This window comes from Nicotiana sylvestris, chromosome 1, assembly GCF_000393655.2.
Source record: "Nicotiana sylvestris chromosome 1, ASM39365v2, whole genome shotgun sequence".
NCBI classification, from domain to species: Eukaryota; Viridiplantae; Streptophyta; class Magnoliopsida; order Solanales; family Solanaceae; genus Nicotiana; species Nicotiana sylvestris.
In genome coordinates, this window is record NC_091057.1 from 4,435,568 (window position 1) to 4,450,201 (window position 14,634).

General features: G+C 41.4%; 1 protein-coding gene across 1 annotated transcript; it reads left to right on the forward strand.

Moving 5' to 3' along the window:
- The first annotated feature begins 1,665 nt into the window (after window positions 1-1,665).
- On the forward strand, window positions 1,666-2,292 carry LOC138889487 (uncharacterized). The gene is made up of 2 exons (XM_070172800.1): window positions 1,666-1,884; window positions 1,990-2,292. Exons 1-2 carry the CDS (start codon window positions 1,666-1,668, stop codon window positions 2,290-2,292), a joined length of 522 nt encoding a protein of 173 aa, XP_070028901.1.
- Window positions 2,293-14,634: the final 12,342 nt, after the last annotated feature.

The following is a 14,634-nucleotide window of genomic DNA, read 5'->3' on the forward strand; positions in this document are numbered from 1 at the left end:
AAAAAATACTGGACTTAATTTTTATTGATATAAACACAATTAAATCTAAAAGAGGCTAAAATTGCAATTATATGCAATTTAGCCTTAAAAATACTAAATAAATTATAAAAAATATCTTAGCTATATTTTAGTATAAATATGAGAATCATCAAAATGAATCATCAAAATGATAATTTTGGAAATATTATTGGGTTTTTTATGAGTAAAATATGGGAATAAATTGGTTTTAAAATCTTTAAAAATTACAAAAAAATAATAACTCAATTGGACATACTTATATATTCCTACACATGCCGTTTTGAATGTCTTTTACATATAAAAATATACAGGAAAAATTGGGTATCAACAGTTGACTTAGAAGGGTGCTTCATTTGTGTGGTCGGATGAGTGTGAGGAGATCTTTCAGAAGCTCAAGAAAGCCTTGACCACAGCACCAGTGTTAGTTTTATCATCAACTTCAGGTTCATAAACTGTGTATTGTGATGCTTCGAGAGTTGGTATTGGTTGTGTATTGATGTAGGAGGTTAGAGCTATTTCTTATGCTTCTCGTCAGCTGAAGTCCCATGAGAAAAGCTACCCCGTTCATGATTTGGAGTTGGCTACTATTGTGCACGCATTGAAGATTTTGAGGCATTACTTGTATCGTGTGTCTTGTGAGGTGTTTACTGATCATCGTAGCCTCCAACTCTTGTTCAAGCAGAAGGATCATAATTTGAGGCAGCCGAGGTGGTTGGAGTTGCTAAAGAATTATGATATTACTATATTGTACCATCCGAGGAAGCCCAATGTGGTGGCCAATGCTTTGAGCTGAAAGGCGATGAGTATGGGGAGTTTGGCATATATTCCAGTTGGGGAGAGACCTCTTGCAGTTGATGTTCGTGCCTTAGCCAATTGGTTCGTGAGGTTAGATATTTCGGAGCCCAGTCTGGTATGGGCTTGTGTGGTTTCTCGGTCTTCCTTATATGATCGCATCAGAGAGCGCCAGTATAATGATCTGCCTTTGCTTGTCCTTAACGACAGAGTTCAGCACAATGATGCTAGAGATGTGACCATTGGTGATGATGGGGTGTTGAGGATGCAGGGCCGGATTTGTGTGCCCAATGTGGACGGGCTTCGGGAGTTGATTCTAGAGAAGGCCTATAGCACGCGGTATTCCATTCATCCGGGTGCCGTGAAGATGTATCACGATCAGAGATAACATTATTGGCGGTGAAGAATGAAGAAGGAAATTGTGGGATTTGTAGCTCGGTGTCTAAATTGTCAGCAGGTGAAATATGAGCATCAAAGACCGGGTGGCTTGCTTTAGCAGATGGATATTCCAGAGTGGAAGTGGGAGCGGATCACTATGGACTTTGTAGTTGGGCTCCACGAACTTTGAAGATGTTCGATGCTATTTGGGTGATTGTGGATCGGCTGACCAAGTTCGCGCACTTCATTCCTACGTGTACTACCTATTCTTCAGAGCGGTTGGCAGATATCTATATCTAGGAAATTGTTCGTTTGCATGGTGTCCTAGTTTCCATCATTTCCGATTGGGGCACTCAGTTTACTTTGCAGTTTTAGAGGCCTGTGCAGCGAGAGTTGGGTACTCAGGTTGAGTTGAGCACAACTTTTCACCCTCAGACGGAAAGATAGTCCGAGCGTACTATTCAGATTTTGGAGGACATGTTGCGTGCTTGTGTCATTGATTTCAGAGGGTCATGGGATCAGTTTCTACCGTTTGCAGAGTTTGTTTATAACAACAGCTACCAGTCGAGTAATCAGATGGCTCCATATGAGGCTTTGCATGGGAGGCAGTATAGATCTCCAGTTGGTTGGTTTGAGCTGGGTGAGGCTAGGCTATTGGGGGCAGAATTAATACAAGATGATCTAGAAAAGGTGAAGGTAATTCAAGAGAGGCTTCGTACAGTGCAGTCGAGGCAAAAGAGTTATGCTGACAAGAAGGTTCGAGATGTGCCCTACATGGTTGGTGAGAAGGTTCTGTTGAAGGTTTCGCCCATGAAGGGTGTTATGAGATTTGGGAAGAAAGGTAAGTTGAGTCCTAGGTCCATTGGGCTTTTTGAGGTACTTCAGAGGACTGGGGAGGTGGATTTTGAGCTTGCTTTGCCACCCAGCTTATCGAGTGTGCATCCGGTATTTCTTGTTTCTATGCTTCAGAAGTATATTGGGGATCTATCTCATGTTCTGGATTTCAGCATGGTTCAGTTGGATGGTGATTTGACTTATGATGTGGATCCAGCAGCCATTTTGGAGCATCAGGTTCAAAAGTTGAGATCAAAGGATATAGCTTAAGTGAAAGTGCAGTGGAGAGGTCGGCCTGTGGAGGAGGCTACCTTGGAGACCGAGCGGGAGATGCGAAGCAGATATCCTCACCTGTTTGAGGCTTCAAGTATGTTTCTGAACTCGTTCAAGGACGAACGTTTGTTTAAGAGGTGGAAGATGTGACGACCCAGTCAGTCGTCTCATGAGTTACCGCTCTGTTTTCCCAATTTCTACTTCTTCTTGCTTTGTTTATCGGTTCTATGAGTGATCGGGTTGGTTGGCTCGGGTTCAGAAAGGATTTGGTAAGGTTTGAGACACTTAGTCTCTTTTGAGGATACTTAAGTTGGAAAAGTTAACCGGATGTTGACTTATGTGTTAGAGGGCTCGGATGTGAATTCCGATGGTTCGGATAGCTTTGGGAGGTGAATTGGGACTTAGGAACATGATCGGAATGTGTTTTGGAGGTCCGGAGTAGATTTAGGCTAGAATTGGCGAAATTAGATTTTTAGCGTTTTCCGATTGATAGGTGAGATTTTGATATATGGGTCGGAATGGAATTCCAAGAGTTGCAGTAGTTCCATTGTGTCACTTGGGATGTGTGTGCAAAATTTTAGGTCATTCAGATGTGGTTTGGTTGGGTTTTTGATCAAATGTGTAATTTAGAAGATTTTGGATTTCTTAGGCTTGCATCCGATTTGAATTTGGTGTTTTGATGTTGTTTTGAGTGTTCCGAAGATTGGAACAAGTTTTAATGATGTTATGGGATATGTTGGCATGTTTGTTTGAGGTCTCGGGGGCCTCGGGTGAATTTCGGGTGGTCAATTAGATCATTTCTAGATGTTGAGAGTTGCAGAAAATTGTTGTTCAATATTGCAGAGAAATGGCCTTCGCGTTCGCGAGCAGGCCCTCGCGTTCGTGAAGGGTTAGTTTAGAAGGCTGAGATTTTAGCATTCACATTCGCGAGGAAGGCTCCGTGTTCGTGAAGGGCTGGGTTCTAAAGGTATGAAACCCCGGATTGCACATCGTTGTGCTATATTGAGGTGACGCACACGCTAGCATGAGGTCGTGCACTATTGGGGATTGTGACTTAGTCTGTCCCGTATGACTATTTTACGCGTATTTGACTGAAAACTATTTGCTACCATCATGTTTTGGGTTGAATGCCATATTTGGGCCTTGTGCCAACTATTTGAACCATTAGGGGATTTTACTGATATTTTCTCACTGTTTTGACTTTATACTTGTACTCAGTCATGCTATATTCTATTGTTTTCATAACTCAGCCATGTCTACTCTGCTTTAACCCTTAAAATGATATTTTAAATGGTATTTTGGGCTGAGCATCATGTTTTACTATTGCCCGAGTGTCTTGTGAGAACTTGGACTGAGTAAGGCCGATGGCCTATGTTATGAGGAAACATCTGATTATGGTTATGAGGCCAATGTCCTGATATTTGTACGCCACGAGGTGGCTTGTTGATTTGAGGCCGAGAGCCTATGTGATTATGCCACAAGATGGCTTGATACTGTGCTTGGGCCGTAAGGGGCCCCTCTTGGAGTCTGCACACCCCCAATGAGCGCGGGTACCCATTGTAATATGAGATAGAGCCCGAGGGGCTGGTATTGTTCGATGTGTTGCCCGAGGGGATGATTCTGTTGGTATTGTGCCCGAGGGGCGGTTCTTTATGTGTTTACCTTTTCTAGTTGTCTGCCTTTTACTTGTTGAACTGTTTAAAAAGGCATTTTAAGAAGCTTAAACTGAACTAAAGTGACTTTGCATATTTTCACTGTTTCATTACTTTTACTGGCTTTTACTGTTTTATTATAGCCTGTGATGTGCCTTATATGATTTATTATTTCTTAGTATTCATTTATTATTATTACTCATTGAGTTGGAGTACTCACTTTACTCCTTGAACCCCGTGTGCAAATTCAGGTGCTGCAGTTCCTGCTTGCGAGGGTTGAGAGCTCCCGGCAGATTTCAGAGTTCACGAGGTAGCTGCTTGTCGTTCGCAGCCCCATGCTTCTCCCCCTTTATCTCATTTCCTTTCTCTTGTTAGTGATTCTATAATAGCTTTGTAGACTCTTCAGACTTGTAGTATATTGTTAGATACTCATGACCGATGACACCCCGATGTCAGGCTGTGTTGGTTTTAAATTCTGCAAATTGTACTGTTCAATGCTTATTTTGGGGTTTTATCATGTTTAAGACTTAATACTTATTATCTTAATTTCTTAAAATTGAAATGGGAATGTGTCGGCTGGCCTTGTCTTCATGAGAGGTGCCATCACGACCAGATCTGGGTTTAGGGTCGTGACATAGTGGCTGATAGAGAGATTGGCTGAAGGTTACAGTTTGGAGACCCAAAGTATTCTTGTTGTTGTCTGCAGGCCCTAGCGTCCCCTTCTACATTTCTACATTTCTGCTTTTCCTTCATTTCAAACAAATGTAATTTCTGTTAGACCAATATTTGTAGTAATTCATAGTATGTTCGTGGATTGTGACACCACTTTCTAGGTAGTGACAGTTATGGTATTGTTAATAGTATATAGATAATAGGTTATTTACGTACTTCCACATTTATTTCAACTTGATTTAGTTTTTTCAATTTTTAATCTATGAAATGTAACAGAAAAAGGTGAATAAAACACTATCATTGGCTTGCCTAGCGAGCGTGATATTAGGAGCCATCATGGTCCCGATGGTGGGAATTTCGGGTTGTGATAAGTTGGTATGAGAGCACTAGGTTGCTTAGGTCTCACAATTCACGAACAAGCTAGGTAGAGTCTGAGGGATCGTTAGGGAGACATCTGTACTTATCCTCTAGGGGATACATAGTTTAGGAATAGTTTGACTTCTATTATTTTCTGGCGTGCGATTTGATCTATCAATGCTAATTGAAGTCTATACACTCTTATTTCTTCGCAGATGGAGAGAACATGTACTGCTTCTTCAGTTGAGCAGCAACTAAAGCACCTAGTGGAAGTTCCTACGAGGGGCAGAGGACGAGGTCGAGGCCGTGCTAGAGGCTAGGGTAGGGGCAGGGCTCAGCCCAGAGCTTGAGCAGCAGCACCAGTAGTGGAGCCTTAGAAAGAGTTTGATGAGGAGGCTCCAGCCCAGACCATTCCAGCAAGGCCAGCGCAGGTTCTAGAGGGGTTCATCGCTACCCCCGTACTTTAGGATGCTTTGATCTGTCTAGTGGGCCTTATATAGAGTGTTTCATAGGTCGACACATTTCAGACTCTAGCAGCTCAGCCAGTTAGGGTGGTTCCGCCGGGTGTTACAGCACAAACTGACAAAGGATCAGCTATGTTTTTTGAGGCTTTTTGGATATTGGATAGTTTTACCAAGCTTTTCACCACTACCTATGGTGGTACATCTTCAGAGGATCCCTAGGACTATCTGGACAGTTGTCACGAGGTATTACAAAACATAGGCATAGTAGAGACCAATGGGATCGACTTTGTTGCCTTTCGTCTATCAGATTCCACCAAGAAAGGGTAGAGGGATTTTTGTTTGGCTAGACCAGCTGGGTTTCCAGCTCTTACTTGGAACCAGTTCTACCAGCTATTTCTTGAGAAGTATCTTCCTATCACTCAAAGAGAGGACTATCGGAGGCAGTTCGAGTGCCTTCAATAGGGTTCTATGATTGTCACTTAGTACGAGACTAGATTTGTTGATTTGGCTCGTTATGCTCTTGTAATACTTCCTACCGAGAAAGAGAGAGAGACAGAGAGAGTGATGAGGTTTATTGAGGGACTTGCTCAGCCTATTAGATTGTAGATGGATAAGGAGATATGGAGTGATATTTCTTTCCAGGATGCAGCCAATGTGGCCAGAAGAGTTGAGATAGTTCTAGCTCAAGGGAGTGGTCAGGGGTTTGACAAGAGGCCACGTCACTCCGCTGGATTTAGTAGAGCCTCATCTGGAGGTCGAGGTACTTTTGGTAGGGGCCATCCCCCTAGGTTGTTTCATTCATCACTTCAGACATCCCATAGAGCTTCAGGGAGTCGTGGTACTTATGTACCTCTTTTAGGGCAGCCAGCTTATAGTGCACCACCAACTCTTATCAAAGCACCTCGTCTTTAGAGTTATTATCGTGGTCAGCAGGCCCTTCAGTCTGAGTTTCTTCAGCCGCAGTATCAAGATGGATGTTTCGAGTGCGGTGAGTATGTGCATATCTAGAGGACCTCTCCGAGATTAATGGGTGTTCAGTCATATCAGCAGGGTTCTTGTGCCATGATCTCGACACCCGCTCAGCCAACTAGAGGTAGCGGTCAGTGAGCTAGAGGTAGGGGTCAGCCCGCTAGAGGTAGAGGTCAGGCCGTTAGAGGTGGAGGCCAACTAGCAGGAGGCCTTCCAAGGGATATGGTTCAGAGTGGTAGGGCCTAGTCCTGATGTTATGCTTTCCCAGCTAGGCCTGAGGCTAAGTCATCTGATGCTGTTATCACAGGCACTATTTTAGTTTGCAGTAGAGATGCTTCAGTTCTATTTGATCCAGGATCTACATACTCCTACGTGTCATCTTATTTTGCTTCATATTTAGTTGTGCCTCGTGATTCTTTGAGTGCTCCCCTGTATGTGTCCACACAGGTAGGGGATTCTATTGTTGTAGATCGTGTCTATCGTTCGTATGTGGTTATTATTAAGGATTTTGAGATTAGCATAGATCTCCTACTTCTTGATATGGTTGATTTCGATGTTATTTTGGGGATGGATTGACTGTCACCTTATCATGCTATATTGGACTGTCACGCCAAGACCGTGACCTTAACATTGCCAAGATTGCCTTGATTAGAGTGGAGAGGGACTCCTGGTCATTCTACCAGTAGGGTTTTCTCTTTTATGAAGGCTCGATGTATGGTTGAGAAGGAGTGTTTGACTTATTTGGCTTATGTTCGTGATTCTAGAGCGGAGGTTCCTTCCATGAATTTTGTACCAATTGTTTGGGAGTTTCCTGAGGTATTTCCTGCAGACCTACAGGGATGCCACCCAACAGGGATATTGACTTCTGTATTGATTTGATTCCGGGCACTCACCCTATTTTTATTCCTCCGTAATGCATGAACCCGCCAGAGTTGAAAGAATTGAAGGAGCAGTTGCAACATTTGCTTGATAAGGGCTTTATTAGACCTAGTGTCTCACCCTAGGGTGCACCGATGTTATTTGTAAAGAAGAAGGATGGGTCGATGAGGATTTGCATAGACTATTGGTAATTAAACAAACTCACCATCAAGAACAAGTATCCATTACCAAGCATTCATAACTTATTTGATCAGCTTTAGGGTTCCAAGGTGTTTTCAAAGATCGATTTGAGGTCTAGCAACCATCAGTTGTGGATTAGGGCATCCAATGTCCCTAAGATAGCTTTTCAGACTCGATATGGGCATTATAAGTTTATAGAGATGTCGTTTAGCTTAACAACTGCCCCAACAACATTTATGGATTTGATGAACCGGGTTTTCAAGCCTTACCTGGATTCCTTTGTGATTGTTTTATTGATGATATCTTGATCTACTCCCGCAGTCGAGAGGAACATGAGCAGCATCTTCAGATCGTACTTTAGACTCTGAAAGACAGCTAGTTATATGCTAAGTTTTTGAAATGTCGGTTTTGGTTGAGATCAATTGTTTTCTTGGGTCACGTTGTATTAGCAGAGGGTATTCAAGTGGATCCTAAGAAGATTGAGGCCGCTCAAAATTGACCTAGACCTACTTCAGCTACAGAGATTCTTAGTTTCTTGGGATTGGTAGGTTATTACCATCGGTCTTTGGAGGGGTTTTTATCTATAACAGCCCCATTGACTAAGTTGATGTAGAAGGGTGCCATGTTCAGGTGGTCGAACGAGTGTGAGGCGATCTTTTAGAAGCTCAAGACAGCTTTGACTACAACACCGGTGTTGGTGTTGCCCACAGGTTTAGGGCCCAATACAGTATATTGTGACGCATCTAATATTGGACTTGGTGCAGTATTGATGCAAGGTGACAAGGTTATTGCTTATTCTTCGCGGCAGCTAAAGGTTCACGAAAAGAATTATCCAATTCATGACTTAGAGTTGGCAGCCATTGTTCATGCGCTGAAGATTTGGAGGCACTATTTATATGGCGTGTCATGTAAGGTGTTCACTGATCATAAGAGTTTCCAGTATTTGTTCAAGTAGAAGGAGCACAATTTGAGGCAGAGAAGGTGGTTGGAGCTATTGAGAGACTATGATATCACCATGTTGCATCATCCTAGGAAGGCTAATGTGGTGGACGATGCTTTGAGTAAGAAGTCAACTAGTATGGGAAGCCTTGCGTATATTCCAGTCGGTGAGAGACCTATTGCATTAGATGATTAGTCCTTGTCCAACCAGTTCTTGAGGTTGGATGTTTCTGAGCCCAGTTGTGTTTTAGCTTGCACAGTCACTCTGTTTTTCTTGTTTGAGCGTATCAGGGAGTGGCAGTATGATGACCCAAATTTGCTTGTCCTTGTGGAGACAATGTCGCACAGTGATGCCAAACAGGTTATGGTTGGAGATGATGGAGTTTTAAGGATGCATGGTCGTGTTTGTGTGCCTAATGTGGGTGGGCTTCAAAAGTTAATTCTAGAGGAGGCCCACAATTCTCGCTATTCTATTCATCCGAGCGCCGCCAAGATGTATCAGGACATGCGGCAACATTATTGGTGGAGGAGGATGAAGAAGGATATTGTTGCATACATATCTTGGTGTCTGAATTGACAGCAAGTAAAGTATGAGCATTAGAGGCCTAGTGGTTTGCTTCAGAAGATAGATATTCCTGAGTGATAGTGGGGGTGTATCACCATGGATTTCATTGTTGGACTTCCACAGACTCAGAGGAAGTTCGATGCGGTTTGGGTTATTGTGGATAGGCTGACCAAGTCAACGCATTTCATTCTTGTTGAAGTTTCCTATTATTCAGAGCGGTTTGCAGATATTTATATCCGTAAGATCGTTCGTCTTCATGGTATGCCTGTGTCTATCATTTCTGATCGAGGTATGTAGTTTACCTCACATTTCTGGATGGCAGTACAGTGTGAGTTAGGTACGCGGGTCGAGTTGAGCACGTCATTTTATGCTCAGACGGACGGATAGTCTAAGCACACTATTCAGATCTTGGAGGATATAATTCATGTCTGTGTTATTGACTTTGGAGGTTCTTGGGACCTGTTCTTGCCATTAGTAGAGTTTGCCTACAATAACAGCTATAAGCCGAGCATCCAGATGGTTCCATATGAGGCAATGGTAGACGGTGCCGATTGTCGGTTGGGTGGTTTGAGCCGGTGGAGGCTCAGTTATTGGGTACAGATTTAGTGCAGGATGCCTTGGATAAGGTTGAGATCATTCAGGATAGACTTCGTACAGCTCAGTCCAGGCAAAAGAATTATGATGACAGTAAGGTTCATGATGTAGCATTCATGGTCGTAGAGAGAGTGCTGCTACGAGTGTCACCCATGAAGGGTTTGATGCGGTTTGGGAAGAAGGGAAAGTTAAGCCCTAGGTTGATCGGGTCTTTTGAGATCCTTGAGTGAGTGGGAGAGATGGCCTACAGACTTGCATTGCCCTCAGGCTTATCAACGACACATGCATTGTTTCATATATCCATGCTTCGAAAGTATCACGACGATCCATCCCACGTGTTAGATATCAACACTGTCCAGTTGGAAAAGTATTTGACCTACGAGGAGGAGTCAGTAGCTATTTTAGAGAGGCAAGTTCGTTAGTTGAGATCGAAGAGTTATCCTTCGGTTCGAGTGTAGTGGAGAGGTCAGCCTGTTGAGGCAACTAATTTTCTATGTCCATTCAAGGATGAACGATTGTTTTAGAGGTGGAGAATGTGATGACCCAAAAGGTCATCTCCTATTTTAGAACTCGATTTCGTGTTCTGAGGACTTAAAAACCTTATTTTATCTCTCCTCTATTTGCGTGCACATTCCTGGCGTATATCCGGAAAGTATTTATGTGGAAAATTGATAAAATAATAATTTTTTACCTAAAGAGTTGATTTTTGTTGACTTCGATCGACGTGTTGGGTAAACGGACCTAGACTCATGTTCTAACAGTCCCGATAGGTCCGTAGTAAAATATGGGACCTGGGCGTATGCCCGGAATCGAAGTCCAAGGTCCCTAGCCCGAGAAATGAATTTTTGATTAAAATTGAAAGACTGAAATTATAATGGTTTTAAGAATTTGGTTAATATTTGATCTTAATTGTATCAGGCCCGTATTTTAGTTTCGGAGCCCGGTACAGGTATGTTATTATATTTACAACTTATCTGTGAAATTTGATGAGAAACGGAACTGGTTTGACATGATTCAGACTTTCGGTTGAGAAAATAGAAGTTTTAAAACTTTTTTGGAAATTTCATGAGATTTGGTACTAAATTCGTAGTTCTAGGTGTTATTTTGGCGATTTGATCGCACATGCAAATTAGTATGATGTTTTTACACTTTTCTACATGTTTTCTTTGGAGCCCGAGGGCTCAGGTGAGTTTTGGATAGGCTACGGGATGATTTACACTTAGAAAATCTAGTATAAGTTGTTGCTTCTATTGTACAGGTATTTTGTTCTTCACAATTGCGAAGCCACTCTCGCGATAGCGACGTGTAAGCTGGTCTAGGGATGGATTTAATCTATGCGAACGTGAGGCCTTGGTCACGAACACGGAGCACTGGGGGTTTGCTCTTCGCGAACGCGTAGTGTATTAGAGGTGGGCTGGGAATTATCGAGTTGTTCTACGCGAACGTGATCCTAGGCTCGCAAACGCAAAGGTCGAGGGGGGGGGGGATAGACCATCGCGAATGCGTGCACCACTTTGCGAATGTAAAGGTATTTCTGTCCATTGTGCATTGCTATCGTGACAGGTCTCTCGCGAACGCGATGAAGACTTTTCTAGTGTTTTAAAACAGACTTCAAAAATGGGTCTTCTTCCTAAATTTCATATTTCATCACTAGAACTCGACCTATGGTGATTTTTGAAGATGTATTTCAACACTAAATTATAGGTTTGTGTTATCTAACTCATTTCCTTCAATTTCCCTCAACACCCATTAGATTTCTAGTCTTAAATCTTGTTCATTCATGGTAGAATTAGGGATTTTTAGAAGAATTGGGGGCTTTTTAATTGGGGATTTAGACCTTTATTTGGGGTCGGATTCCGGAACTAATTACATATTTGGGATCGGGGTTGAATGGGTGAATGGGTTTTGGTCCGAACCTCGAGTTTTGACCAAGCGGGCCCGGAGTCGATTTTTGACTTTTTAGGGGAAATGTTGGGAAACTTATAATTATGTCTTGGATTTGATTTATTTAGCGATATTTGATGTTATTGAGTTAATTATGACTAGATACGAGTGGTTCGGAGGTAGAAACTAGAGGAAAAGCGGTAATTGAGTAGTGAGTGGCCTGTGGATCGAGATAAGTGTTGTGTCTAACTTTGACTTAAGGGATTAGGGACCCCCGACATAATTGCTATCCATGTGTGTGACGAATAGGTGAGGTGACTAGTACCTATACGCTGCCAATATATCTATTTTGACTATTCCCTTCCCGTTCTTAATATATTGTTCCCTGCCTTAACTGCTACCTATCTTAATATAACCGGTAGTTTCTCCATATATATGTCGGTTTATAAAAATAACCTTATAACATTAAGCATAATAACTCACAATAAAAGGACATAACTGGTAGTTTCTCCGTACATATGTCAGTTTACAAAAATTACCTTATGACATTAAACATATTAACTCGCAATAAAAGGACATAACCGGTAGTTTCTCCGTACGTACGTTGCACGTAAATCTCGAGTTAGTTATTTTCAAGTAAAACATAATACTCTCAATGTTGAAACTTAATTGTATCCTTCTTGGACAAGAGAGAAAAATGAAGCTTATTTCACATTTTCTTAGTGAATATAAGTTAAATTCTTTTTCCAGTACAATGGATCCTTTGAATAGAAAGAGAGGGTGAAAATGAAGAAGAAAATCTTTTTATGGGACTGAAACCGACAACTAAACCATTAACGTACAACCTTAAGGAGCTAATATAGAAACTCACCCACATCTACCTATGTATGAGGTTTGGAATGGGAAAGAAGCAAAGTTGTTATTCACATGCATGCCATGGGCTAATTAACTTGCCTCGTTTTTTTTTTAATTTGATTTTCGCCCCGTTTAAAACTATGTCATATATATATGATTGAAGGAAACAAATATCTTTCAGTTTTTGGAGCTTAAACCATTCTCGTATATTCATCCATATTCAAGTTAGCATACTTTGCTTGTTGGAATGGCTTTTGTGATATTAATTATACTCTTTATCAAGGAAGATAAACTCAGTTTCGGGAATCACGTAGGATTCTTAACATGTAGTATTATGTTCTAAGACCAATAGGATTATAAGGCTAATATATAGATTTCGATTATGTCCTTTCATTATGAGTTATTATGCTTAATGTTATAAGGTTATTTTTGTAAACCGACATTGTATTCATGCTTTCATAATAATATAGATATAGATATAGATAGATAGGTAAATTATTAATTCATATGCAAGTTATGAATATAAAATATTATAATAATGAGATCACGGAAATTGGATAACTATAAGGGCATATAGATATTATTAGAGGCGAATCTACATTATAATTTAGAGTTCACATGAACCCAATATTTATTTTTTTGCAAACACCTTGTATATGTTAATAAATTTACTAAATATCTATGAATATTTGACTGTAAATTAAGATATTATTATATTAACTCGAGATAGTTGTAAAAACTTATAAAATTTAAATTCTAAATTCGCCTAGGGCTATTACCAGTTTACTACATTCCCAAGTAAATAATTATTCTCTTTTTTGTCCCTCAAGTAGCATACATAGAACGTCCCGACCGGTTGTTTTGAGCTATAGTGCGTCGTTTGGCAGTTTGAGGCCATAAGCAGCTTCACTTTATGTATTATGACTTGCACGCATGGTCGGAATTGAATTTCGAAAAGTTCGGAGTTGATTTTGAAAGAAAATTCTCACTTCAAAAGCTTTAAGTTGAAAGAATTGACTAAGATTTGATTTCTGAGTAAACGACCTCGGAATCAGGATTTAAAGGTTCCAACAGGTTCGTATGATAATTTTGGACTTGGACATAAGTCCGAATCGGATTTTAGATGACCCGGGAGCGTGTCGGCGCATATTGTGGAAGTTAGCATTTTTGGAAGAATCTCATAAATTTGGGTTGAAGTGCATTTCAATGTTATCGATGTCCGCTTGGGATTTCGAGTCGGGGAATAGCTCCGTATGGTAATTCTAGTATTAGGAGCGCCATCGGAAGTAAATCCGAAGGTCCGTAGGTCATTTTGGAGTCATTTGGTGAAAATTAGGAATTTGAAGGGTTTTGAGAAGTTTGACCGGAAGTGGACTTTTTGATATCAGGGTCTGATTCCGATTCTGGAAGTTCGAGCTGGTCCGTAATATTGAATGTGACTTGTGTGCAAAGTTTGGGGTCAATTGGACGTGATTTAGGTTTCGGCATCGAATGAAGAATTTTGAAGTTCAAAAGTTCATAAAGCTTCAATGGAGTGCGATTCATGGTATTGGTGTCATTTGATATGATTTGAAGGCTCGATTGTGTTCGTAATGTGTTTTGGAATTTATTGGTGTGATTGGATTGGGTCTCAGGGGCCTCGGGTAGATTTCGGGTGCTCAACGGATCGAATTGGAGTTGGGAGATAGAGCTGAAGCCTGATGTTATCTGGTGTAACCACACCTGCGAGGTCTTGGCCGTAGGTGATGAGCCTCAGAAGCGGCCAAAGGAGCGCAGATGCAGTTATCATGCTGCAAAAGTGGGACCGCACCTGCGGAAAGGGAAGCGCAAAAGCGGAGTGAGGGGCTTGGTGAAAAAAATCGCAGAAACGGTAGTGAGGTCGCACTTGTGAAACCGCAGAAGCGGTCAAGTGACCGCAGGTACGGAAAGGCTGGAGGCAGTGTTCTTTTAAAAACGAGGGTTAGGCTCATTTTCACCTCATTTCCTCCATGAGGGCCGATCTTGGGGCGAGTTTGGATCATATTCTTTGTCATCAATGTCAAGGTAAGGTGTTCCTACTCATTACAAGTAAAATACATGATTTAGATATGGATTAAATTATGGAAATTTGTAGAAATTTGGGATTTTGGAGGAAAACCTAGGAATTTGGTATTCTTGGATTTTGACCACGATTTTGGGCATGAAATGTAGAGTAAATTATACATTTGAGTTCGTGATGTTGTGGGTAAACTTTATCTTCGAAAAATTTTAGAATCCGGGCACGTGGGCCCGAGAGTGATTTTTATCAACTTTTCGATCGAGGTTAAAAATTGCTGTAAATTGGGTTATA

Coding starts and splice junctions, on each gene's coding strand:
- LOC138889487 (XM_070172800.1), top strand. CDS start 1,666: ATGTTGCGTGCTTGTGTCATTGATTTCAGAGGGTCATGGGATCAGTTT. Junction 1,885..1,989: donor ATGATCTAGAAAAGGTGAAG/GTAATTCAAGAG, acceptor GTTCTGTTGAAG/GTTTCGCCCATGAAGGGTGT.